Source organism: Amblyomma americanum, chromosome 2, assembly GCF_052857255.1.
Source record: "Amblyomma americanum isolate KBUSLIRL-KWMA chromosome 2, ASM5285725v1, whole genome shotgun sequence".
Lineage (NCBI taxonomy): Eukaryota > Metazoa > Arthropoda > Arachnida > Ixodida > Ixodidae > Amblyomma > Amblyomma americanum.
The window spans coordinates 108,768,437-108,794,417 of NC_135498.1; the positions used below are offsets into that span (position 1 = coordinate 108,768,437).

Below are 25,981 nucleotides of genomic sequence, written 5' to 3' on the forward strand. Positions count from 1 at the left end.
GTTGTAACAAGCAAAGAAAGTGGACGTTTTTGAGTAATGCAGTTGTTTATTTCACAGTATCAAATTCATTTGAGCCTTTTTTTTAGTATGAGACGCACTTCCTTCTTCCTCTCCTAATGAGGGGAAATGCAAAACTGACTGCAGAGTTTGTGACAGGCAATAAAAAACATGAGGTAGTTGAAATCAGTCATATGCAATGGGTCTTTTCAGAGCAAATATTTATTATGTAATTGTACCCACTTGTCGCTAGAGGGGCAGTTTGATTCACCATCTTCACTGCGTTCTACCGTGTGCTACGAGGCGACTTCAGGATCGAAATAATTGAGTCTGAGCAATAAAGCTAATGCTCATTTTATGATTTTTATTGCGTTTGCACTTCTAATGACTATTCCCCGCATTTATCCGGCGTGTGTTTTTCTGTTTATTCGTCTGTCTGTTTGTCTGAAGGCGGTTTTCTGGCAGGCTGCTGAACAGCCAGTGCGCAGGTCACGGTGGGCACGCTGACAGAGTTACATGGTGGGCAGGCGAACGATCTGCCCACCCGAAAGGTGGCAGCTAAATTAATTGTGAGAGGCTGCTCGAGAAGAGCAACCTTGATCGCAACCAAACTCAACCAACCCAAGTCCCACCAATGGCAGCACCTGCCATCCCAGGGAAGTGGCGCATCGCTTGACCGCTGCACTACTGCGCCGGGTGTGATAGGAAGACTCCCGGGGATCTATGAATGGAGAGAATAGCCGATTCCGCCTATCTGGACATTAAGCCAATATCGCTATCCGAACAGCGGCCTTCCGTGAGCACTGTATCTAGTCACCGGAACCGAAGTGAAAAACCAAATGCACCTAAATCGCATTTGGCCTAAATACGCACATCAACCATCATTTTTTTTTCGCGATGTTTTTTTCGAGACATAAGCCTTAAGCACATTCCCTTCTTATGAGACCTAACGTCTTTCCATTCTTCGCAGCTTTATTTGCAATCTTTACCACACTTGGACTGGAACTTTCTTTGCATTAGGTATCGAGGATATTGTCGTCGCTGCCTCCTGGCCCTGTAGCTGGAAAGCCTGGGTTGCAGTAAAAGGCGCCGTCAGCAGCAACGAAGGCCCCGATTGTTCCGACCGATGTTGGTCTCCATGCCTTTTTTCTACGGCTCTCACTGAGTGCCACAGCCAACCACACCAAGGCCAGAACAATGAGAGCGCCGGATAGAAATCGGTACATGTTGTCGTAGGAACCAACGTAGTCCCTGAAGTAGCCTGCGCCAAAGAACGCCGTCTATGCAGGACCAACCGTAGCACATTTTGATTGTAAAGTGTAGTTCCAACAGACTACAATGTTTTTTTCAGGCGGCCTCGGTAAAAAGAGTACAATCCATAAGGTTCGACGGGGAGATAGGCGTGGTGTAATGCACGGGCTTATAATGGTGCTCCCACCCTTATTCTCATATATATCTACGGTTATCTAATATTTTACAAAACGGGGCTCAGAGTGTTTCACGTACTTGCAAGAAACATAGGGCGACTAGTAACACGAGCACTTCGTCTCCGTTCGCAAAAATCTGATGAGCCCGTGTTTTGACTTTGAATAGAAAAGTTAGATTGCTTCTCATTTAGCCTTGCTTCCTTACTGTTTCCATAACAAGGCCAGCTCTCGAAAGTATTTTAAAAGTAAAGCACTTAGAACGCCTTTTCGAATAGATAAAGACAAATGCAGAGGTTTTTTAGTGCTTATATAATTTTCACAAAAGAACTTACCTTTACGGACTGCTTCACAGTGCCAATGAGCTAGTATACGGCAGCGTTCATTGTGTACCTTCTTCCTGAAGCCTTCCTTAGCTTGCGCTAGGAGGTTCGGTTAACAAAAGAAATATCTCCGCTTTTACTCATACCGTTACGACTCGTATGCTTCCTGTAATATGCACCGATCAGGTCACGTTAGATAACTCTCGGGGCCAGAAAGAACTCGGAAACAAAGATATAATGATATTGTGATTGGTTCTTTCACCGATGATCATAACTACGTTTTATATTCGTCATCGCTATTACTTTTGCACTGAGTAACCGTAGGGCTGTAGTTAATGGCTGCTTTTTAATTAACCAATCAGCTAAGAGCGCATCAATGTAAATTCCGCCTTAAGTATTGATTTCAACTGCACGAGAAAGACGAAAGGAGCATTCACAATCTTTGGTCAAACGTCTTCAGGCCATACGTTCTGCTATTGAGAGACATACGAGATGAGTGAAGATACCCTTAAAGGCTCAAGAAATTTTATATGAAAAAAAGATGGGAGCTTTTCACATTACAAGCATTTGCAGCTTGACTGGTGTCTTGAGTACTAAACTACAAAACTAAAGCAAATACTGAAGCCTTGGAACTCTTGAGGTAGAGTGTAGAACGTGGACTACGCTCATTCTTTTGATGAGTCATTTCCTTAATTTTCTTTATTCTTCGAGCACTTAAAAGAAACCGCTGAAGGGAACCAACGATCCAAAGCAATTTTGTAGCTGTTTGTTTATGCTTGCTCAAACATGAATAAAAAAAATGTCATGCATGTTTGCATGTTTGATTACTTGCCTTCAAAACTGACCACCAGTAAACGTATTTTCTTCAAAAACTCACCTATGAAGAAAGGCTTGAGTATGAAGAGTGGGCCAGCCACCGCCCCAACGATGCCGTAACTGAGTGGTAGCCTCTGGATGCCCATGTAGTCCGCCATGAGGGTCGGATACAGGGTAACACCAGAGCCGATACCCATTGCGAAGCACAGGCAAGCAGCAAGAGCCTGATAGTAACCGGTTACCAGGGGGAAAGCTTGAAGCACAACGGCCATCCAAAAATACGTCAGCATGGCCAGGCCGCTGCGCGACACGTACCCTTTGTCAGAGAGTAGCGGAATGCACAGACGGCCGAACATATCGGTCATTGAAAACAAAGGTATTAGTCCCACGGCCGCCTCTAACGCAGTGCCCTTGTCGATGGCATAGTCGACAACCGTGGCCATGAAGACGTCGAAGTTGTAGTAGAAAATAATATAAGTCATCATAACCACATAAAACATTGGAGAAGTGAATGCAGTTAAGGCATGCCGCAGGCCCCAGGGGTTCACTGGCTTCTTTTCGTTCCCTTTTGCATCTCCTTTCTTTCCTTCCATGTCGGTAAGGTCTTGCTGCGTGCCGTGGCATACTGATCGGCTTGTCTCTTTCTGGATAGTGAAGACCAATTTGGCTTGTTTCGAGGCCCGGCCGTCTTCAGCTCGCTTCCTACGTATCCATATAGGTTCCTTCAGCACGAGGCTAATGGCAGCGATGTGGGCTATGAGTGCGCCGAAGATCATAACACTGCTGCGAAAGTTGTACGTCTGCTCCAAAAACAGCAACAGGCGTGGGAAGACAAAGGCTGAACAGGTCGATCCTGTGTACATAATGCCCACGGCAAAGGCTCTGTACTTGTCGAAGTACTGGTTGACGAATATAGGGAGCGTCATGAACACCAGGCCGGATCCCAAACCTTGAAAAAGCAAACAGAAGAGAAGTGATATTAACAGAGATTCGTTCCAACCAGCCGAACTGTTTGCTCCCACTTCCAGCAGAGGCGAGGGAACGCCAACAAAAGCTGCACCGCACCGCCTATTTGCCAAATGCCGCCGTACCACTAGCAATGGCAGCGCCGCTTAGCGGAGAGTTAGAGCCACATCAAAACTGTGGACTTCGAAATGCTCTGAAAATTGCGTCTCGACTCCGGCGCTGTGGAGTAGTGACAATAAATTAGAGCCGCGTCTTGGAGGTGGGAGACGGCTGTTCTAGTCCGCATTCCGCCGTACAAATTTCTCTTTTGTTTTCAATCACAAGTATCCCTGGGGGCGTTCAACCTCTTGGTTCCTAAACAGGGATACTTAATGGCTTGTAACGTCATTTTGGAGGCTCTCAGTTGAACGCATTCTGCTTTCTTTCAATACAATTTGGTCACACGGTTGACGGAGCAGATTTTTGTTTTAAGATGAAAGTTACCTTCTTGATATATATTTCACTTGCCCTCTCGGGTTTGTTATCCTTTTAGGCAAGCGCCACTGTTACTTGCGTCGCCATTGTCCATGAAAAGAGTTTCAAGCCTTGTGGCTGTAAAGGCTGCAGTTGGCGAATATGCCTGCGCACGTTCTCCCCCTCTCTCTTAGGTTTAATGTTGGAACAAAGAGAGCATAGCATAAAGTAGTGCTGCGGTAATCGGACATACTCGGAATATGTCAGGGCTTGGTTCTGTCAGGGGGTAAAGTTGGGCCCGAGTTGTGATTCGAGCCAGCTCGCTGACATGTTAGATTTCACATTATGGCCACAACACTTCTCTTCTGAAGGGTCGGAATTAAGGCTCTGGCTGCTCAAAACGTCGCGCACAAAATAAGCATCAGTAATTGACACGCAATTGACAAACAAGTTTAGAGCATGTCTATATGCCCAAAACATGTAAGAATTCGGTTTCTAATTGAAGCAAGTGCCCAACTACCGCGTCGATTCAGCATAAACCTTTGAAGTTCCCCTTTCCGGTCTTCTTGTTCTGAGTACAGCATTTTTCTTTGACTGCATTCTCAGTTGCACATGATCGGAAACGTACACAATGCTACACCTTCATTTTTAAAATTTCGAAACAAATGATTCGTTTCCTTTCGTAACTATAAAGCTAGCCTAAGCACAGATCTGAAGAAGGCAGGATTAATGCAACAGCCTCTTTCCGACTGCTCTCCCGCCCTTCCAAGAAAGAAGGATGACAGCACGTTTACTAACCAATCTTTTTATTTGCTGGGTTCAATCAAACACAGAATTACTCAACAAGCACAGGAGCGCAAAGTGACTGTTACTGTGTCAAATTTATTACAAGCACCAATGCTTTCTTTCTCTTCCGAGACTCAGCACAACGGTAGCGTTAAAGATAAAGTTCTATGCCAAGGTATTTTTACGCCTGTGTTGATGCCAGTAAGTAGATGTAATGAGTTATTTCTTAGCCGGATGATCCGAAAGATTCATCGCAATTTCTTCGTAATCATATCATGCACAGGGCTACTGCGCATATATTCTTACCCGCCCGTACAGTAAAGAATCCGAAGCGCCGCTGTGAATCTACGTTCACGTTGGGGGCTCGTTCCCTGCTGGTAAAAAATAACCCCTTCTTTCACTGTGTATACAACTTAAGATATACGCATGAAGCTTACCACAGTAACTCGGCTATCGTCACAATCGGGACTTTACAACTGGTGTGTGCAGTGTAAGCTGCACAGTGAGCTAGATTTATTTCCCTAGTAGTGGCGGCAGTTTTGTTTACAGAACGTCCTTTTTGCGTGCACAAAAACTGGTATACTAAGACGATTTGACGCTACTCAGTCTTGTACCCTGGACTGATGCAATGCCATCGCTATACGCAGATCAATCAGGGCGAAGGTTGTATACAATACACTAGTCGACCACGTTGCAGTGGATACGCGCCTAAAGTAGGCGCCACATGCCACGTGAAATGCTCATCAAACAGAACGCTTCAGTATAGTTGTTTACAAGCCGCGCAGCGGGAAAGTATTTTTTTGCCAGATGCGAACGCGCAGTGACGTAACAAAACAGTTGTATCCGAGCTCATTCGTTGCCCACTGGAACGCAGTGGCGGAATGCGCAACATTCCCTATGAGTCACTACCGTATTTACTCGATTCTGAGCCACAACTTTTTTCATTATCACGATGCGCAAAATGTGTGTGTGTGTGGAGGGCGAGGGGAAGGGTGTCATTTTTTAGAATATAAAATTAACCCCTGTATCCACTAGCACAATGAACACACCCGCGTATACTTTATCGTGGAGTGTCTGTATCTTTTTAACCATGAGCTTTTCGTAGCGCGTTCCTCAGTTTCGCGCCGACCGCAGCGCATACCTCGGCAGCGTGCCGCCATTCTGCGTGGCGAAACATCACGGCGTATTTATCTGTGGCGGGAATTCCTGTGGTGGTGGCACGCTGGGCGAGCTTGGCACAGCGCCAGTACGCTATGCGCCCTAAAATGCGTCGCCAGCGCTCCTCTTCGCAAAAAAAAAACGGATATAAATCCGCTCGGAAACTTTTACGCGAAAGCTTTAAGGCCATGTAGCGCAGAAAACCCAGTGACGGCGTTGCCGGCGAGGTCACCGAAAGCTTCGGACAAGTCAATTACAACAGGCTCCCAAAGATGGCAGCAGCCACACCAGTGGCGCATCGGAAACCCCTCACCCTGAGGTCTTCTGGTTGCGAGTTTGACACACGCTACCGATAATACGCCACACAGAAACGTTCGCACTGCTTCGTTAAAGAGGGACTTTATATGTATGTCGTGTGGTCTTACGAATAATTGTTAATATGAAAGAGGAAACAGTGTCCATGTCTGTGTGGGCAAGACGAACCGCTGTCGCATCATACCTTCAATGACGGCGCTTAAGTGTCCCCCGTATTTTTTTTTCAAAATCTTTTTTTACAAAAAGAGGGGAGGGGATGCGTAGAATAGCGAAAATACGGTATATTAACTCTTTGGGTTCTGCCATTTGCGCAACGCCATCTGTGTGTGCATCGCGCAGGCGGAGCACTGATCCGCTGAATCCACTCGTACTGCATGGTTCTGCTTCGCTTGGACGACAGCTGCACTTGACGAGGCAAGAGCTTCAAAATCACGAATTTGCGTGTTCCAGCGCTGTGTGACAGGCACTTCATATGCTCGAGGGCGACTCCTTTGTCCCAGTTTTAGTCCTCTCCGTTGACGTACATCTGCGACCTAGCGGCACACACTGTCGATGTTTTCAGTAAATGGCAGTCGCTTACAAACAGACGACAGTAATTGTGATCTAGTCTGGCTAAATGTGTGTAGTAGTTGTCAATGGTGTCCAGGACCGCAACGCTTTCTGTGCAACCGTGTATTGAGATGCATAGAGAGCCCGTGAATACTGCAGGGCTACGCAAGGAATGTCTCCTTACACTCCAGGTACTTGTAGTTTCTAGGTGCCTTGCGGCTTCCATTGTACACCGCTCGACTCCGAAGCATGTCGGCGGCAAACCGCTGACAAGTAGTGCGTGCAACTATGTATAACTTATTCACTTTTTTTGCACGTATGCAGCAAGTTGTATTAAGTAGGTCACGTGCTGCTGAATGCTTGAATTGTGTCATTCAACGCACTATGCTCTTTTTCAGTTATTACTGCAGGCAGTTAAAGTCACATTTGTGGATAGTGACACTGAAAAATATAAAATCTCTCCAAACCACCAGCACAAACAGCTTTTACTGGTTTGCTGTAGCGTTGAGCTCAGGCGACTGTCCGTGAAGTTGATTAACCTAAGGTATGAGGTCTTTGTGTATACTTAATATTTTGTTCAGCTCGAGTCTTTAAACTTTGTTTCATCAAAATATCAATTTATTTCTAAAAGAACTGCAGCAAAATTTATGTATATAATCAAGACCATTCCGAAGATACAGCGAAAGTTTTAACTAGAAAGCTGTAACTCCCCGCACATCTTGCTGAAATAGAAAACATAAGTATTATATCAAAATGGTTAACTAATTTTTCAGCGTATGGTATTTTTCTTCGTTATTTGGCTCATAAAAATAATTGCTTTTAACAAGCTATCTCTACATTGTAATGCATTTAATAACTGAACCACTCACAAAAGGGACGTAAGGTGTCTGAAACACATTGGATTCTCATCTGAGCCAATCAGCACCGGGTTTGGCTGGTATGACGCCGTATGCCACGTTAAGAATAGCAAACCTGAAGACGCTAGAAACTTGGAAGGACAGTGGGGTCAAACCTCGTCTGCAGGCACTGAATGCTTGCCTGACTGGTAGCGGAGGGCGTATCTGGAAATATTGCTGTCGTACTGATGTAGCAAAAACAAAAAAAAGCATTAGGAAAAAGGAAGTTAGCACCCGCACGAGCAAAGAAAAGACAAAGCAAGAGCAAGTCTGAGCTGAGCTATAAATCTTGAGGATTTGCACCCTCCCAGAGATATATTTATTACAAATGTAGTTATTTTGAATCTTTGCCGTTTTTCAAGAAATTCACTTTTTTTTGAGTTTCCCTTTTGCGCAAGCAATTTTGACTTTATTCCCCTAGAAGATTTTATAATGAGACGTTGTACAAAAATGTCAGATATCCAGCTATGCAATCAAGCAGAATAAGTAAAATAGCAACAATGTTTTGTTTTTATTGTACATTTATTAAAAGATTCGTTTTTTTCGTCATTAAACTATTATGCAATCTCAATTCATGGTATCATAATTATTTTTCTTCAATGCGCTCTTCATCTCTTTATGTACTTAATGGCGAAAAGACTTTGCTTTTCTATTACACAATCAAAATTATGATTGCTCGAGCCTGTGGTATACTTACTATGTTTTTATTTCTAATATGAACATAAAGTTTTTTTCGACTGATGTCACAGTTCGATTTGATTAAAAGGATACCGTGTTCAAGATAGACCCCTGCGGTATCGTTTGTACCTAATTTTAATTCTTTTTCCCAACAGTGTGGCGTCATACTTTACAGCTCACTTCAGCACCCTGTGCTGATTGATTTGGTTGCATTCCACTGACATGAGACATGGTCCAAGGAATGCACTGCCACAAATGCTCCCAATGAGTGACTTATTAACAGCACAGCTACAGCTGCTGCGATCAACAGCTTTGGCCACGCTTCTTACACGCACTCCACCTTACAGGCGATAGTCCTTGTACGCCTGGGCGACTACCCTCGGCGAGCAACTTTTTTCTATTTTTTACAGCGAGAGATCCGGTCCTCGGACTACAACTTCCGATTTCGATGTGGATGAGACAATGACCTTCAATGCCTCACAATGTGAAATCGAACTTAACTGCATGGTGGTATGGCTCAAGCTATGGTAATACACCGCCTGATCATATGACTATGACCACTGGGTACCTGACTTTGACCTTGAAATTTAATTTGAGACAGGGGCCACCTGACCTTTAGCTTTAACCTTTGACTTTGATTTGAAACAGTGGAGACCATGCTCAACAAAGCTTTCAGTCGTGTAACTAGGTTCAAGCCACGTTGATCCCCAGCCATTTTTTTTCGCGCCCTATTCATGGGGGCACATAGTTATGCGCAAGTTATATGTTACGCGCCCAGTCTGCGCCATGGCAAGTGTGGGCCGAGACTTGTTACGTAGGCGCAGCGTACAAGAACAGAGTAGCGAGCTGCGCTGAAAAATGATTATGACAGCATATCTGTGGAGGGTGGCGATGGAAGAGGACTGGAATTATATTGCAGCTAGACTACGTTCTCTGTAAGAATATGGGCAGCGCACTTTGTAGCGTAGCAACCCTTCGACGGGAAACACAAGAAGGTGAGAAACTCAGAACTTCTGTACTCAACCTACGGGCTCAGCGAGACGAATTACTCACTCGTGCTTTTCTCACGTATATAAGAGCGAACAACATCCGTTCCGAATGCGTTCCTACTCCCTCTAGCTGCTACATTCTTTCTTTACACCCAAAACTGACATTCGGCACACCAGAGAGATGCCGCAGGGAAACAAACTACTCAAAGGCGTCGCCTGTCAATTAGGAGAATCAATAGATAACATTGCAGGAGTCACCTGCGTAGTGCGCTTTCGTTTGTTCGGTCAACGGCTATGTTGATAATCTTTGTTCTATTCGGTTGGAACTTTCGCGGTTTTTTGTTTTGAATATAGGTAAAAAATTTTCCAAACATAACCGTAGCAACCGATCAACACATTGCGCGTCTTTATGAGATATATCCGAACCTGGCCTAGCACTCTCTGATGTGTGCTCGACCCACAGGTACTAATATCAATACAAAAATCAAAAAGAGAAAGCAGGCATGAAAGCCATAGATTATTTCATGCTGAGCATGCAGTGTTGCATAGGCATTCGTCAGAAAGCGGAGCACATGAGTGAAGACCTTTTTGCATGTCTCAACGTTCTAAAACATATGTAGCCCTTAATTTCCCGCGACTATATGGAGGACCGAAAGTAAATGCCCGGACGACTACTCTCATTTTAAAATCTTGACACAGCTGGTGAGATTGCAGCCAAAAATATAATTTACTCCAACGTTCTCCATCCTGGCTGGTAAAGAAATTTCTGCCTCACCGAATATAATTCCTTGAGTTACGGCAATCCACGTAATGGTAGGAGCGAAGCTTGACGCTATGATGCCGCCTGCCATGAAGATACTCCCGGCGAACATGAACGGTGGCGCCGTGTACTTTTGACAAAGAGGACCTGAAACTATGCCTGTAAGAAACAAAAGCAGAAATTACTCGCTGGTCTCCAAAGACGTCGCAAATGTATGCTCGATGGAACTCGCTTCACTTCGCCCATCTTTCGTGGCACAGTATAGCGACCGGTAATGGGCCAGCCCCCTTCTGGGCAAACGTACTATCAATGAAAGAGTCATAGTGTGACTGGAGGAGCGTGGGAGGCACAATCTACCTCTATACTGTGCCTCTGTTGATCGTGCGCACAGGTCCATAGGCGTGGACATCGAACTTTGTGCAGGCGTCTTACGTCCCTCGCACAGCAATTGCTATATATAAACGTACATCAATTGCTATAAATTGCGCAGTGCACGAGTATCTGAGATGACAGAGTAACGCTAAACTGACAAAATACTGTATCACCCCGTCCAGACCCACAAACACAACTCACATTTGAAAAAGCGCCCCCCCCCCCCCCCCCCCCGCCGCTCATTTTCGTATTTGCATCTCCGGGAAGATATGCAATGCAGTAGCGACGCACCAAACCTATAAACGCTGGTGTATTATTACCTTTTACTGCTTTCGTGTTCCCCCACACTCCTTTCTAGTACGATTGCACCAACGCCGATACAATACCCAACTCCGGTGACGATAACTGTCTTCAATTTTCGGTGACGTGCTCGCCATCCCCGCGCGTTCTCCGCGGAAAGATAAAATAGCAAGAAAAGACAACGCCTAAGCTACTGCTGAAAGGAAACAATTAAGCGAAAAGTTCATTCCGCGGTGGAGTTTCCACTCCTGTTCGACTTTCCGCACACATCATTCATCTGTAACTCAACGTTTAGCAGGTTGAGACTTCGTCGACGATCCGAAGAGCGCAGCAAGGCCAGACGCTTCCCTCTTATGCTCGGGATGCTACCGAAAGTGTGCTGCCTCTGCCTGGTGACCATGTTCTATTTGACAGCGAAACCTTCCTCCTTCTTTACGGCCATATTTTGCGTTACCTACGCAGCTCCTCACGCTCAGGACCACGCCGAATCTCGCCTGCTGACTGTCGCTGATCCGACTGTTCAGCGTCTTCCATGGCGCGTTTTCTATGCCCTAAAATCGGAGCCACAAAAAAGACGACGTGATGACGGGGGTGTTAAAAGCTCTGGTTTTCGCTTTCTTTCTCGGTGATTACTCACGAGTCAACAACCCCCCCCCCCCCCCCCCCAACGATATTGCCACCGGCAAAAGCTCTTAACTCGGATTAGATTCTGAGACTTCCAACGTCGATGGGGATGCACAGTTACGATGCACCTTGTACCGAAGCGCCCTGTATCACCCCCGCCCAAATGGTGTCATGAAGTGCTCCAGGTTCTCATAAATGATGCCCCGAAATAGTCTTCTTTTGCAGTGAACCTCAAGGGTAAAATTAATTGTACGTGGTTCCGGGAGCTTTAAGGACCTGAATGCAATATTTAAAAAATGTCATGATTTAATGATGCTTCAAGGAAAAATTATTTTTTAGAAAGTACATTTTTTGGTCACGGCATAGAATATTCCCAGCTCTTAGCTCATGAGAGGTTATAATGAGTGCGGCATATTCTCTCTGCGCTAAATGACACTGGGGCGGTAATTTGTCTAGAGTGCTACGGCTCATGTAGGATTGTACATACGTGAACCCAACTCATAACATTGATAGTCACCAAGAAGTAAACGCTCTCGAAAGTGTACCATCATGTCATGGCCATGATGTGCTGCTGGAACTATCAGTATCACCAATTCAGCATCGCCTATTGCAGGGCAAGGCCTGCCTCACGGCCCTCAGTTAACCTCGTCCAGCTTCAGCGGCGTCCACGTTACCACAACCAACTTCCTCTCCTCATCCTCCCAACTCACTTTGACGCCTTCTGCTACATGCGGCTGAAGGCGTGACCTCACTTATGTTCTCAGGACTATGGTCTCGTGCGGTGTAGCTCCGTTTCGCATCCATCGCAATTGTGCTAAGCGATAGCTTGTTGGCTACACTTCGACATCAGAACCGAAGCCGCCCTCATGACTAGGAAACTCACCGACCATGTCGCCCATAGCTCCCATGAGGCATATGGGCCAGGCTGCTTGACCCCGGTCCACATTGAACTCCTTCATTATTCCGACGTAGAGGAATCCCGACGATCTGATGGTGGCAGAGGCGAAGAGGGTGGTCAGAGCGCAGATGACGGCCACGTACCAGCATTGATCAATTCCTCGTGTTTCCTGTAGCGCCGCCTTGGCCTTGCCAGCTCGGCATTCCTCCTGGACAGCCATCCTGTTGAGAGCGTGAACACTGTCCGCAATTCTTTTCTTCGCGGTTTTATATGGGTGGTAAGAAAAAAAGACTGTAATGTTGTCTAATATTTGCGTTTAGTTTCATCGCGCTTCTATCTGCGGGGTAAGAAAAAGATGTGAGAGTTGTGCATGAAATCAGGCACACCACTTATCGCATTTATTTTTATAGTTCTTGTGCGCGCTTTATTGCGGAAAAAAATCAATATTTACACATCACCAAACCATCATAGGGGGATTCACAAGTTAAAAACAATCTAATAATTACAGTGCTTTCCGAACTCACTGCCAATCCATTGTAAGTCCCCACTAGCAAAATCCTGAAATAATTCCCAGTGGCGCAGTGCCGAACGGTATGGATCCAAGAATCTGACACTGACTGCGCGTCTTTAACGCAAGCTGAGCTTCTTTCTCGCAAGATAGTGTCAGTACCTTGCTAGCGGATCTTACCGCTTAATCTACCATAGTAGCTCCGTAGACTTCTTCAAAATGGGCAGCGCAGTTAACGTGACGAGCGAGGCGAATATCCGCGCAATTGCGTAAGCAAAATTAAGCCCTACAAACACTGCCTCTTGCTGGAACCCTTTCCGAAGAGAAGGATGCCGAAAAACCAAAAGCAGGTGATCTCGACTATTGGCGAAAATGCGAACATATCCCGACATTCCCGCTTGCTGCGGACTTCACATGAGAAGACTTCGCATTCAAGGCCGAAGGCATTCACTTGGCCATGAATGGATTGTTTAAGCGTTTGAAATGCTTTTTCGAACGGTGCTTAGGATAGCCAACATTATCATATTTGTGGAGTAGATATGCTGACAGAATACCGGTGTATTCAGGAGGGCTTTTTGGCGGTACAGTTTTTTTTTTGCAAGCGATGTTGATTGCCTCAGGTCAAAAAGGTTATGAAATGAGCGATGAGGAGGATGCTTAAAGGAATGAAAAAAAGGTTGGCAGATATAATGAAATCAAGTAGTGAACGATTATATGAACCCTGTGTCCAGACAATATAGGAACCCGGATTGTCCGGTGAGAGACCCTTTGCCACCAGGTGCAGAATTCTCGTTGGCTTCAGCGTCGGGCAAACCCGCAACAGGTGGTGAACATCCGCCTCACAGTCTTTGATTTTGCAGACTCGACACCCGGGGCGGAGATATAAATCTGGTAAATGCGGCCACTTGCGTGTCACAGCTTTAGTTAGAGCAACTCCAACCCGTACCCTCCGAAACGCAACATCCTCTGCACGGGTAAGTCTACTACGGGGGAAGGTTACCGCATACGGAGGTATTATAGCACGTGTGCGGCGTCGGAGGTGTTCCTTTCTTGCTAAAAGGAGGGTGGTGTCATCCAGAGCGAAGACTCGAGGCAAAGACGAGGCTGGGGTCGAAAGGCGGGTCGCAGAACCATCGCGGCTTTGTGCGCTCCGGAGGTAACGCGGGAACCACTCAATACAAATTTGGATGGATGCCTTGGCAGATTTCTGGGGTGCGACTGACACGTCGTAGTAGGCGTGTGACGTAAAGGGCGTCGGTGCGAATGACAACGCGGGCTGTAGGTAACATGGGAACCACAGCCGCCGAGCAAAGTGCCTCTTGAACAGCAAGCATCTCTGCACAGAAGGAGGAAGTAGGTTCTGAGAGGAGAAACCTTGACGTTTTGTGCAGGGCGGGCTTGCAAGGAGAGTAAACTGCCATTGTTGTTTCGCAGGTTTGGTTGCTTGTGTCAACGTATTTAACGATGGAGCCATGCGGCAGATTGGCGTCTTGCTCTCTTATTCGGTCGCGCAACGACGATGCCGCGCGGGTAGATGATGGCCGACGTAGATCAGTTGGTTTATTGTTGCTTAGCTACATAAAACACCAGTGACGAAGAACTGGCAGGAGCGGCTGTAGAATATAGTGCGATGAAGCATATGCCCGGAGTGCACACGTTGTCTGTGTAAGGTTTGAGTTTAGGCGGTGAGCATCGCGTCGTTGCTGGACGAGCTCATCTAGTGTATTCAGCTGAGCATGTTCTTAGAGCACAACGATCGGGGCGATGCGGGGAAGGAAAGTGATGACCCTCATTGCCTCCCAATTACCAGCTTCAAGGCGATCCAATTGAGCTCTCGTTAACTGCTGGAATTGAGCTTGGTAAACGAGGCGCGGTTGCACAACCGCCCGCACCAACTGTCGTGCAACATGAGAGCAGGCTCCGCCTGTTTTAGGAGAAGTGCGTCTAATCAGACCAAACGCCTGAATTGCTTGCTTTTTATTCCGAGAAATCTAAGCGGTGCCTGTTTCTGACTCGTGTATTGTCAAGCCCAAGATTTTTGTGGTCGAACTTTCTTGATTCGAAGTTCCGGATAGATGGAGACGAATTAGTGTTGCATCGAGTGTACGGCGCCGCCGGGGTTCTTCAACGTGCACTGGGAAAGCAGAGCACGCAGTCATTTTTATATTCCGCCGCCACCGCAGTGCGGTTACCTACACCAAGATTTCCCTCTCCTCCCGCCTCCCCTGCCTTCTTCATTTTACTCAGCAGTCAGACCCCAAAACCGGTAAGGTAACCGGCGAGTCTTAAGAGAGTGTTCATCGAGTAATTGAGTCGGTCCACACGTATTGGGTGTTAAGGCTGCGACTTGAAGCGAGAAGCGCCGTTTGCGGGTAAGCTGTGAAATGAAAAGCCACAAAAATTAGGAAAAATAAGAAAATGTCGATACCCCTAAATAGCGGCTGATTTCTGTGACGCTTCGTGTACTTTAGAGCAGCTATGCGCTTATCTAGTACTGCTGACAACAAGAGTGACACTCCTAATGCACGCTTCACCTAAAGTCGCGCCGTATATGATTTGAAGCTGCTGTGGCCCTGTGGCCATAACAATATGTTGATCGCACGCAGCCGGACGACGCTGGACTGACCTTCAGCAGTACTATAATTCATTCCAAAAATTTTGGTGTATGGTATTACTATATTGGGCAAGAAGCATTTCTCTTGAAATGCATGCGTAGAGTGCGTGCGGCAGTGTTCTATGCTTAGAGCTAATCTCCGGGACGAAAGGCGCTCTTAATTTTTCTTTTCCTGGTGCACTCACCTGGGAAGCAACTGTTAATGAGGACAAATAGGGATAAGTTAGTTTAGGTGTGTAGGTGTGCTTATCAGATACTACAGTTCAGCAGCTTCTCAGAAGGCAACGTGCTTGTTATCTCAATGCCCTGTGCGTCATGCCAAGTAAGGCAAGCGGACGTTACAAAGAAAGGTCAGCGGTAAATGCAAGACACCCCCTTTACCCTTCCCTGTCTTGCGGCCAGTCAAGGTTGGCGCCGTTCCGTGCTGTTGCGTGCTGAGAGATTATTACCATCATTAGAGAAGCGACGCGAGGTGAATGTTTTGAAATTATGTCGTTGTTTTTTACGAAGCTTAAAAACATGCTTAAGATTGTGTAAATAACTGTCATGGACTTTGATTATTTGGTTCGCTTCATGTTTATGCGGCGTCAACTGCTGCCTGTTGTTCCTCTTAGGCAGAATGGCATAATTGTTGCAATTCGAGCAGTACCCCGTAGGCGCCTTGGAGTATTTACTTACGCTAGTTTGAGCATGATCATAAATTTTTGTGTCGGCTGCCCGCGTGTGAGCTATCTGTGACAAAACGGTATGCATTACAACGTCTCTGACTAGACCTTGCGAACTGACGACACTCGTATGGTATGCAAAGAGACAATATAATCGCGATTTTCTTAACGCCAATATTTGGGAGAGGATTGAAAAAAACGACCGCACAGGTACCACATGGTTTGTAAGAGAATTACGGAGCTTAGCGTGTGGTGCTATCTGAGGATTATATATTGTCTACAAACGGCCAGCTAGACGGAAAGCAACGGAATGAACTGACAAAACCTTCGGTGGGCTGCTCCTGAGGTTCCAGCTTCGCACGATTTACGAGCCATCATACGAGTGGCAAGTTTTAAATTCCAGGGACTAGCATACTGCATTCGTAACACGAATGGCTGAATAATGACAGCAGCAAGGCGTTTTAACACCACTGATATGCAGCAATAGAGGATGTTGATATCCATTTTCGTTTTAATTTCGGCATGGGAGACCAAAGAAAAGTCATAAGGACTAGCTCCACCACTGAGAGTACATGCTTTTGGCGAGTAGTTACTACCTTCCACTGATAACTGCGCGGATGGGTGTGGAACGTTTTAGGCGACTATCAGGCAACAGTTGCGTACTAGAAATGTTCTGCTAAGTGGAAAACACTAGAAATGCGGCAGCCTCGAAATTTACATTGTAAATCTGAACTATACCGTGTGTGAGTAAAATTTCAGCGATTGACTTCGTTAAATACTGCACTGACGACGACAGTATCAAGTCTCATTCAGTACATCTGGCTTCGCAACGTGCGTGCGAAATTGGGTTTAGAGTTGTGCCCGGGCTCGAACCCGGCGGCGGCTGCCGCATTTCCATGAAGGCGAAATTCAAAAGGCTCCCGAGTGCCGTGCAATGTCAGTGCACGCTAAATATCCCCAGGTGGTCGAAATTGTTCCGGAGACCTCCACTACGGCAACGCTTCCTTCTTTCACTCCCACCTTCCTCCCTTTCGTGACAGCGCGGTTCACGTGTCCACAGAGCAGTGAGACAATTGCTGCACCATTTCCTTCTCTCAAAAATCAATATATTTGAAATAGTACTGCTCTTTTTTTAAAAAATCTTACTTAAAACAGCCTGTGTTTAACGTGCTATACGATAAAGTACATACACAGAGTAAGGCAGCAGGAGTGTAAGGTAACGACCTTCTTAGAGAAGAACATTGCCAGCGTGACTTTGCACCCCCACGGATACTGGTTATCTCAAAGGCAACCCCACTACTTGCTTAATCTTTATGGCCACATTTACAAGACGTTGTGTCCTGGTCGTTCAGGGTGTAAACAGGATGCAACAAAGAGAAGTTTCGATTGAGGAAGGCTGTCTGGCGGGAATAGCTTGGCGGCCACAGTCTCCTTTCTCTTATTTACCGAGGCACTTGCAGTGCTTATGTCAAGCGGCTCTTGCCCTTCTGTGAACATTTTCTACAAAGACATATGTTGTTCTATGCGCCGTCATTTCTCAACTGAGCAACGCACTCAGGCTGTAGAAATGAAATTTCACCTTCTTGAAGCTGCAGGATTCCATACAAAAGTAGGTAAACACGAGTAGATATTCTCTAGAAGGGCAGCCCATGCTTGCGACCGCATCATGGCATAACGTGCCGTGCACCGGAATGAGAAGAAACAGCGCTTTTTGTGGCCACCAAGTTTAATTCCTATCGGGTTGCGTCGACAGCAAACGTATATAATTCGCTTGCGAAAAAAGAACGGCAGAACCGTGAAAAATGCCAGAAAACTTTTGCTTTTTTTTGTAGCGACCAATTTTTTCTTGCTTCGTAGTAATTTTCTGAAGCACATTTTTGTATCAGCTGCACAAAATTTTGTTGTTACGACGAAAACTTTCTTTGTTAGTGCAAGTTCATTACCAAAAACAATACAGAAAATCTGCGTGGCTACAGGAATTTTCATGTGTTTTTTTACTGGGTTCTGGGAAAACTCTCGAAAGAGCTTCGTTCTGAGCACACAGCCACACACTGTTCCCATGACGTATTTATCAGCTTTTCAGGTTCTGAACATGCGCTTCTTGTTGTTTGGACAACGTACCCAGCAGCAATATGAACAGAATTCCATAGCTGCTGAGATAAGGAAGCTTGCATCTTCGCTCCAAAAATTATATAATATTTTGAAAGCTTGCTTTCGTGCATGCATTTGTCCCCTCATTAGCTGCGTGCATATCACAGACATAGAAGCATTGTTTCCATGAATGAGGATACCGCCATAACGAGGTTTACGCCATTTGCCTTATTTGCCGCGTATTCTTTTACATTAATTTACTTACCTTTCATTAAGGGTTCCTCGCACATGGTCCCTTAAATCGGGAATTAAATGATGTGCGATGAAAAAGCAATTTATTCAATCAAAAAAGAGTAGCACAGAAGTAAGATTACTTATTCGTTTTTTGAACTTTGGGGTTGGTTTTTTGGGTGTAACGTCCAAATGCGGCTCAGGCTTTGAGAGACGCTGTAGGTGAGCGACGTGAATTCTTTGCTTGAATGCTAAAGCTTTCATGAATGAACAACATTGTAGGAAGACTCGAAACGACAGTCAGCCAGTTTCATTCAAAATTGAACAAATTCGATATGAAAGCGACAGTGATGCTGATTACGTAGCACCACTTATTCGTTAAAGAAGCCAGGCATGATGGTAGTATTGTTTTACGGCGTTATACTAGTTTGAGCAGTGTTTTTTAAAGAGAAAGCTTCGCTACGCTATGCTTTCAAGAGGGCAGCGTCAATGCAGGCACGTGAAAGGTGTCACGTGGTGTCACGTGGCAGGTCATATGACCTACTGACGTCATCGCAATCTGCCCACCCTGGCAGGCGGCAACTGCCCCACCGGGCATCGGGCATTTAATCGACGCTTTACAGATAATCTGTTCGGCAGTGCGTGCGATGTTTGTGAACGTAGCCATGCAAAGGAAGCTTTTGCTTCTCACCAGGATTAACCAAAGTTTAAACCACAGCTAATTTTTTTTTATAAGCGCCGTGTTTTTTCCCGTTTCTCACAACACTGGTATCCGAGGATATATTCCCTCTTTAGGTATCACATACAGTTGAATGCGCATTCTTCTTTTGCGACGTTTTTGTAGAAAATAAAACATCTGTTCTGCAGCCTAAGTGTCATTAAAATCCATATCCATTACTAACTGTGCTCCCACGTAGAAAGCTGGCCAAGTACTATTTACTCAGGTTTATGGGTTAAAGGCCCCAATCGGCTCAGGCGGTGTGGGAGGCCGTAGTGAAGGGCTCGGGACATTTCGACCACCTGGATTTCTAGTCTAATGTAGCAATAGGAACACATAAGCAAGAATTGCATCTTCATTTCTTTGATTTAATCAACTTCCAGCTCCCATTGTCTGAATAACTCCACAGTTTTTCGCTCATCGTCATGTTTTATCTTAAATAATGATTTAAATTTATACTTTGCAGTGGGTGTATTTAAATATATAAACGTCATAAGATCTTGTAGCATATTTCTGAACAGACAGAGGTCATATTTCACAACAGGCAGAAATGTCACAAAGAAAGCCCTGTTGGACCGACGATTCCAAACAGAGTTAAGTTCTTGCGAACTGCCAAAGTTTAATACATAGCCTCATTACACTGACAAACACGAACTTTTCCCTGAGCTCCATGTGGATGCAAAAATAAGTGGTGGCAGATTAGAATACCAGACCGCGGAAGAAAAATAAATGAAAAAAAGAAAGAAATGGGGGCGGGGGCGGAAAAGCGCGAAAGCAAGGAGGGAGGGGGTGGAAGCAAAAGGTTCCTGAGAAATCACAGCAGGAGGTGCAGGGCACAAGGTAAGGGTAGAAGGATAACTTAAAGATAAAAAAAGGAAAACCTGAGGGAAATGGGGATTTGGGGGAAGGGGGAGAGCACCGGGCGGGAGTGTATGGTGAAAGAAAAGATAAAGCAGGGATACGAAGAATTAGGAAAACCTGTGTAATGTTTTTTTTTCTTTTTTTCCTCTGACAATCTGCAACACCCTTTTAAATAATTAAGCCAGTGCCGGAATGTACCTGAGATATTACAAGTTCCTCCTGAATACGTTGATCTCTGCTCATTAATTGTCAGGTGTTAAATTTGTGGCTTAGGAATGGCTCTGCCTTTTTTCTATCCCTTACAGGTTTCAAGCTTAAATTTCTAAATTCAATTTAAAAAACCGGTCATGTACCTGCGTTACATACACGACATTTTTATGAAATGGGAAAACTGTTCTGTGAGTCTAAGAGGTCTCGTCTCACATATTAATTCATTCCACTATAGCATTAAATTTACCTTCTACTCTTCTAAAACGCTTCAGTTTTCTCGGCACCACATTTCGTTTGGAAGATAGCCATTATAAGACTACACTCTACAAGAAGCCTACGGGCCGACATCAATATTTAGATTTCACTAGCCGTCATCCTAGACACTGTAAGCAAGGCATATTTCTAGGACAGGCAACTCTCAACGCACCTTAGAAGGTATGTTCCTACGACGGCGATGTTTGAAACCCCTCCACTGTTTAAGAAACGCCCTAATGTAAAAGGACCATCTCCAGAACTCGCTTAAAATGCTTTCCAACGAGCCACTACTCTAAAACAAAGCGATGTACAAAAAAACGACCAAAAGGTAACAGAGAGCTGCCCCCTTGCACTTATAACGAAATACTCAATCGCACTTCCGAACACAGTCAATATTTTGCAGAAGTACCACCCTTTTCTAAGTAGCAACGATCGTCTCATGAGAAGGTTTGCCGATGCACTAAATCTAACATACATACGTAACGCAAAATTTAGAGATATTCTAGTACTCGCCAGGCTCGATAAGAAACCCAAGCCTACAGTAAGCTCATGCTCTCGACGTAGATGCAAGCATGCATGAATTTACAAAGCGGCACTACATTTAAAAGCAACACAAGCGACTTCGTCTTCGATATAAAGACTTGCTTTAACTGCGCGCCATCAAATGCTACCTGCTTGGTTGAGTGGCCATCTTGTCGGAAACAATATATCACAGAAACCGAGCAATCCTCGAGCGCCAGACTAAATGGCCAGAAGGTACAGAAGGCAGTACCGGAACATTTCAATCAACGTAATTAAAACTTCGATGACCTTAACCTATTAATTCTTCAAAGCAGCTTCAAATCTGCAGGGCATAGCAAATACAGAGAGGCATTCCTAATCCACAAGTTTAAAACCTTATAATCAAAAAGGATCAACATATCCACAGGAAACTTAAAATCTCTCAGGAACATTCCTGCTATGGCGTAATTCTTAAAAAGGCATTGCAGAGAAAAAAAAGAAAAAAACATTTCGCCGTTCTTCCGAATTCTCCATCTTGATACGTGAGCGCAAGCCGCTGAACAGAGGACTACATGACAGATGGCGACGGAATGATTTAATGGCGCCGAGCCTACCACGAGCGCTGCGTGCAGCGCCACTGTCCACTTTGTCGTCTTTTTGTCAAGGAAGGAACAAAGGAAGTTTTTTATTCCAAGCGTGTGCACATACTTGGGGGGACGGCAAAAGGAACAGTAAAAGTCTGACGAGGCCCGTCCTCCCTGGTGCACCAGACAGCAACACAGCGTAACATGTGTAACAGTAATGTAACATATAAATTAGCACAAACGAATTACAATGCCAAAATTACCATAGGCACGTCAAGAAATGAAACAAAATAAGTAGTCATTTGCATAACTTACTAGGCACTTTTCACGAGTGTAAGTTTATGAAGGTACTACGGGAAGCATTTCTGTTAATGTTTTCCTAAATGTATTTATTGATGAGATATTTTCTGTGTTTGCTAGAACTTAGAAGAACTGTTATCTGGTATAGAGTAGTTTGAGAGCCATAATTTGTTCTTATTCTGGGCGGCCTGGTACCTAGTATTGCTTCCACTTCTGCTTCCACTGTATTGTATACATTGTATCTATACTGTTTACGTTTTCTGGATCTTGTTATTTGTTTTATTCTGGAGGAAATTTATTTTGTAATACCTATTTTCACTGTATTCTATTTCATTGTTGTTTATCCTAAACCCACTCCCCTCTGTAATGCCTTTGGCCCTGAGGGTACAATAAATAAATAAATAAATAAATAAATAAATAAATAAATAAATAAATAAATAAATAATCTCTTAGCTGCTATTTTTGGTGTTGATCAGTGTGCATGATGTGTGAAAGTGTACCTCTGTAAAACAAGTGCTGAGCATGACTGGGAAGCCGTAGTGTATTTAGTTTATAAATATTTAATGCCTTTCAGCTACCCAAATGTGGCACTGTGGTCTCTAGATATGAAATACCTGCAATGAGTCTAATCGCTCTTTTTTGTAACAAAGAGTCATTTCAAATTTGCGTCCGATTGGCTGCCCCAAACTAGAAGGCATTAGTGAAGATGAGATCGTACAAGCGCAAAGTAAAGTTTTTTTTTGTAACCAAATTGGAAGAATAGACCTAAATTTATTGATCATGCCAATAGAACGAGCGACTTTGAATCGCAAAGTATTTATGTGGTCATTCCACAACGACTTTTCATTAAATATGACTCCGAGGAACCGCACAGACTCAGCACGTTGGATCACATTATTTCTAAAAATAACGCTTTGTTCCATCTTTATAACATTGTCTTTAGGTTTAAAGTATGCAAACTTTGTTTTATTGATATTTAATTGGAATCTATAAACGTTTAACCAAACAGAGAGCTCGTCCAGGCAAAGAATGCATTGGATATCTGTAGTTTCAATATGTTCCGTGATTATACCACTGCTTTATGGTTTCTTTCTCCTTACCCTCCAGCCCTGTCCTACGCCCCAATTCGTATTTTCCCACAGTGTTTTCTGATTTTTTTTTCTGTTTGCTTACGTTACCTTCTACCATTACCATATTCGCTAGAACCTTAAACTTCCTTGTAATATTTCTTAGTGGCCCTTGATTTCCACCATCCTCCCCCCATCCCTTGCTTTTGCGCTTTCTTCGCACCCGCCCTATTTTCTTTCTCTGTAACTTTTTTTTGTCCCCGGTACATCCGTCTGCCATGCGGCATAATTCCTATATGCTAGTTTTTCAGGTCAACCCAGTTAGTCATACCATGCCACCTGTAGCAGCTGGACACACAGCCCATTAAGCCCACGTTTGCAGCCTCTCCACGCTCCACACCCATAGGTTTCTTTCTCTGGAGCTCCCTTTTTTATTTTCGCACTTTTCATCTCAGCCATTTAGCCCTCTTTAGCAGCTATCATGCCTAGTCAAAATGCACCCTCCAAATCATAACGCCATTTCCACTTCGCACCCTCCTCCCATTCACCAGGCCTTCCTTTTCGGAGTGAAGAACCTTTTTAAACCCCGCCAGTGATGAACGCTTTGCCCACACGAAGACAAGTCTTATTGCTGAAACGTTGGCGAGCACCCTGAGGCTTTGCCTTCCCTTGTTAACTTTGTGTGGGCCAGGAAGCCACCTGCGTGGCCTCTGTCTACCATGATATTGTACAAACTGGAGCTTACTTGTGTCTCAGCTCTGTCCATCGCAATTTAATGAGGCTCTGTTACCGTGTGTCATAATTCTTGTTCTACACATAAGTCTGCCACTCATTCCGTTTCGACGGTGCGTCATAAATGGGCCGCATTCATCAACTATCGTGCCGAGATTATAATTTGCCCCAGTCACAAAAGATTGTAACCCTTAAGTTCGTATATCTGCGGATACAATGATTTTACTCTTTTGCGTGCAAAAAGCACTAAGGCAAAATCATACTGCAGAGTGGGCATTTCTGGAGCATGTTACGCGGAAGCTCCTGATGTTTAACGTATTTTAATTGGTAATATAGGAGTACACTCCCAACATTAGCTAATCCTCAAGAATTTGCCCTCCAATCTTAACTCCTAGTCGCGTTACACGCATTAACCGCTGTAAAGTTTGCATCTAAACGCATTGTACCAATTAGAACCTCTTGAAATGTAATAGTTCATAGTGCCAACAAGAGAAGGTAATAAACACAACTCACTGCAGTTATTTAGAGGCTATGTTTAAACAAAAGGCATAAATCGTTCTCTTTCCTTCAGAGAAAGCATTGCTTTAAAAATGTTTTCAGGATGAAAGACGGAAAAAAAAGTTCCTTTTTGTGAGTAACCATGCACGTGAACTTCCCTCAACTCTGAGACCTACACGCGCGAGTCGTTACTGTAGTGCTTGGTTCTGTTGGCGTGATATGCTTCAATAATCAGAAATTATTTGTCAGTATTTATTTCAGGCTATATTAATGAAAAAAGGTATTGCAGAATGTTTTCGTAACTATAGCCTGTAGCCAACGTTAACACTTTTGCTGAGCAAAGTAGCAGGCAAAGAAACGCGCGTACCTTTCTTGTGGGTTTCGCGGCGCGATGATGAGTGCAAAATGACTCCACTGAAGACAGCAGGCGACACCCGCGCGTAAACTGGGAGGCAGTAGAGAAAGGCGTTATCTGATAAGTCAGGAAGCCGCTATATTGACGCATACTAAGCAGAAAATGCGTCCTTGAGGTCTTGTGCTGTCCGCTTTAAACTGCCTCAGAGAAAGGCAAGATGACGTTCCGCGCTCCTTGAAAAACAAGAAAACTATCAGAATTTTATTTATCATGAATATCACTCTGGAGGGACGCCATATGCCATATAAAATGTCTGGGGAAAAAAATAGCGCTTTTTGCATTCTTCATTTTTGTAGCTTAAAACCTTCAGAAACGCACTAAACACAACGGTAGCAATATAAAGAAAGCATATTTGTCCGAAAAGCATTTCTGTTCGAAAGTCATTCTTGAAAAAATGTTATATAGCTGGTAAATCTCGTGAACAGTTGACATTGTGGCAAGAAACACAAAAAGATGCGCGCAACAAAAAAAAAAGCTTAAGCGGGAACATAGGGCTGCGCTTGTCGTGCTTTTTTTTTTCTGCTGTCTACGTGTATTGACACAGTTTGACATGAAGCCTTTCGTGGACATGGTTTCGTCTAGGTCAAAGTTGGCACTTTGGGTACTACACCACTATGGCACACTGCCTAAAAAATGCTCAAAGGCCAACAGAGTAGGCTTTTCGTTGGTAAGTCGTATGGTATACAAGGAGAAAAAAAAGACGTGAAAAAAATAAAGCGGAATAAAGTGGAAGAACGAAGCGGCTTCTCCCCGTCAAAGGACCTCCTTCCAGCCAATTTCGTCGGCCGCATCTCATTAGCCTGCTAGTGTGACAACGCAGGGAGTGGCAGATGAAAGGGGATAGTCTCCTCCTTTTATGGTCGGGGAAAGTCCTCTCCCAGCTTTCTCACGCTAGCAGCTTCAAGAAGATCGGCCCATGCCATTGGCTGGAAGGAGGTCTTCTGCCGAAGAAAATCGTCTCTCTTCAGTTGTGTCCGACTACAGTACCTTCATGCCAGTCCCATCGCTCGCTTCGCAACAGCACTGTTTTGGATGGTTCAGTTCGTTTGTTTTCTGGGCCTCGCAAGGGGTTCGGCAACTTACAGTTTATCATGAGGCGCTGGCAAGGCTCATGAGCACTTTTTCGTACGGCACCACGTCTCGTAAAAAAAAGAGGGGGATTGTGCTTTCGCTTATCAGTTTTTATAATTTCGAAGACGCGGTTACCTTCGGCGCTGTGGCCCAACAAATCATGGCCATTTCGGCCAGTTAGTGCGCTGGAGAGGTTGCTTTGCCTGCAAGCTTCTCGAAAGAGCATGCATGTTGGCGCAAAGTGGTCAATATTTTGTTGGGCCACAGCCGCGAGTGTAAGCACTTTTCGAAATTTTAAAAACTTGTATTGTTATTAATTGCAGTGGGCTATACGCCACAAAATAAATAAAGAACTC

The 25,981-nt window shown here is 44.7% G+C and overlaps 1 protein-coding gene across 1 annotated transcript; it reads right to left on the reverse strand.

The window, feature by feature from the left end:
* Positions 1–42: 42 nt before the first annotated feature.
* LOC144121739 (monocarboxylate transporter 9-like) lies at positions 43–24,583 on the reverse strand. The gene is made up of 5 exons (XM_077655108.1): positions 24,507–24,583; positions 12,290–12,525; positions 10,126–10,269; positions 2,622–3,509; positions 43–1,258 (listed from the first exon to the last, which is right to left on the reverse strand). The coding sequence occupies exons 2-5, from the start codon at positions 12,522–12,524 to the stop codon at positions 1,014–1,016; spliced, it is 1,512 nt and encodes a 503-aa protein (XP_077511234.1). The 5' UTR covers position 12,525; positions 24,507–24,583; the 3' UTR covers positions 43–1,013.
* Positions 24,584–25,981: the final 1,398 nt, after the last annotated feature.

Bases quoted from the DNA above. Each gene is read 5' to 3' on its own strand.
- LOC144121739 (XM_077655108.1), bottom strand. From the start codon at position 12,524: ATGGCTGTCCAGGAGGAATGCCGAGCTGGCAAGGCCAAGGCGGCGCTA. The intron at 10,270-12,289 runs GTGAGTTTCCTA...TGTTTCTTACAG, and splicing joins AGCTATGGGCGACATGGTCG to GCATAGTTTCAGGTCCTCTT. The intron at 3,510-10,125 runs GTGAGGCAGAAA...TGCTTTTTCAAG, and splicing joins AACTCAAGGAATTATATTCG to GTTTGGGATCCGGCCTGGTG.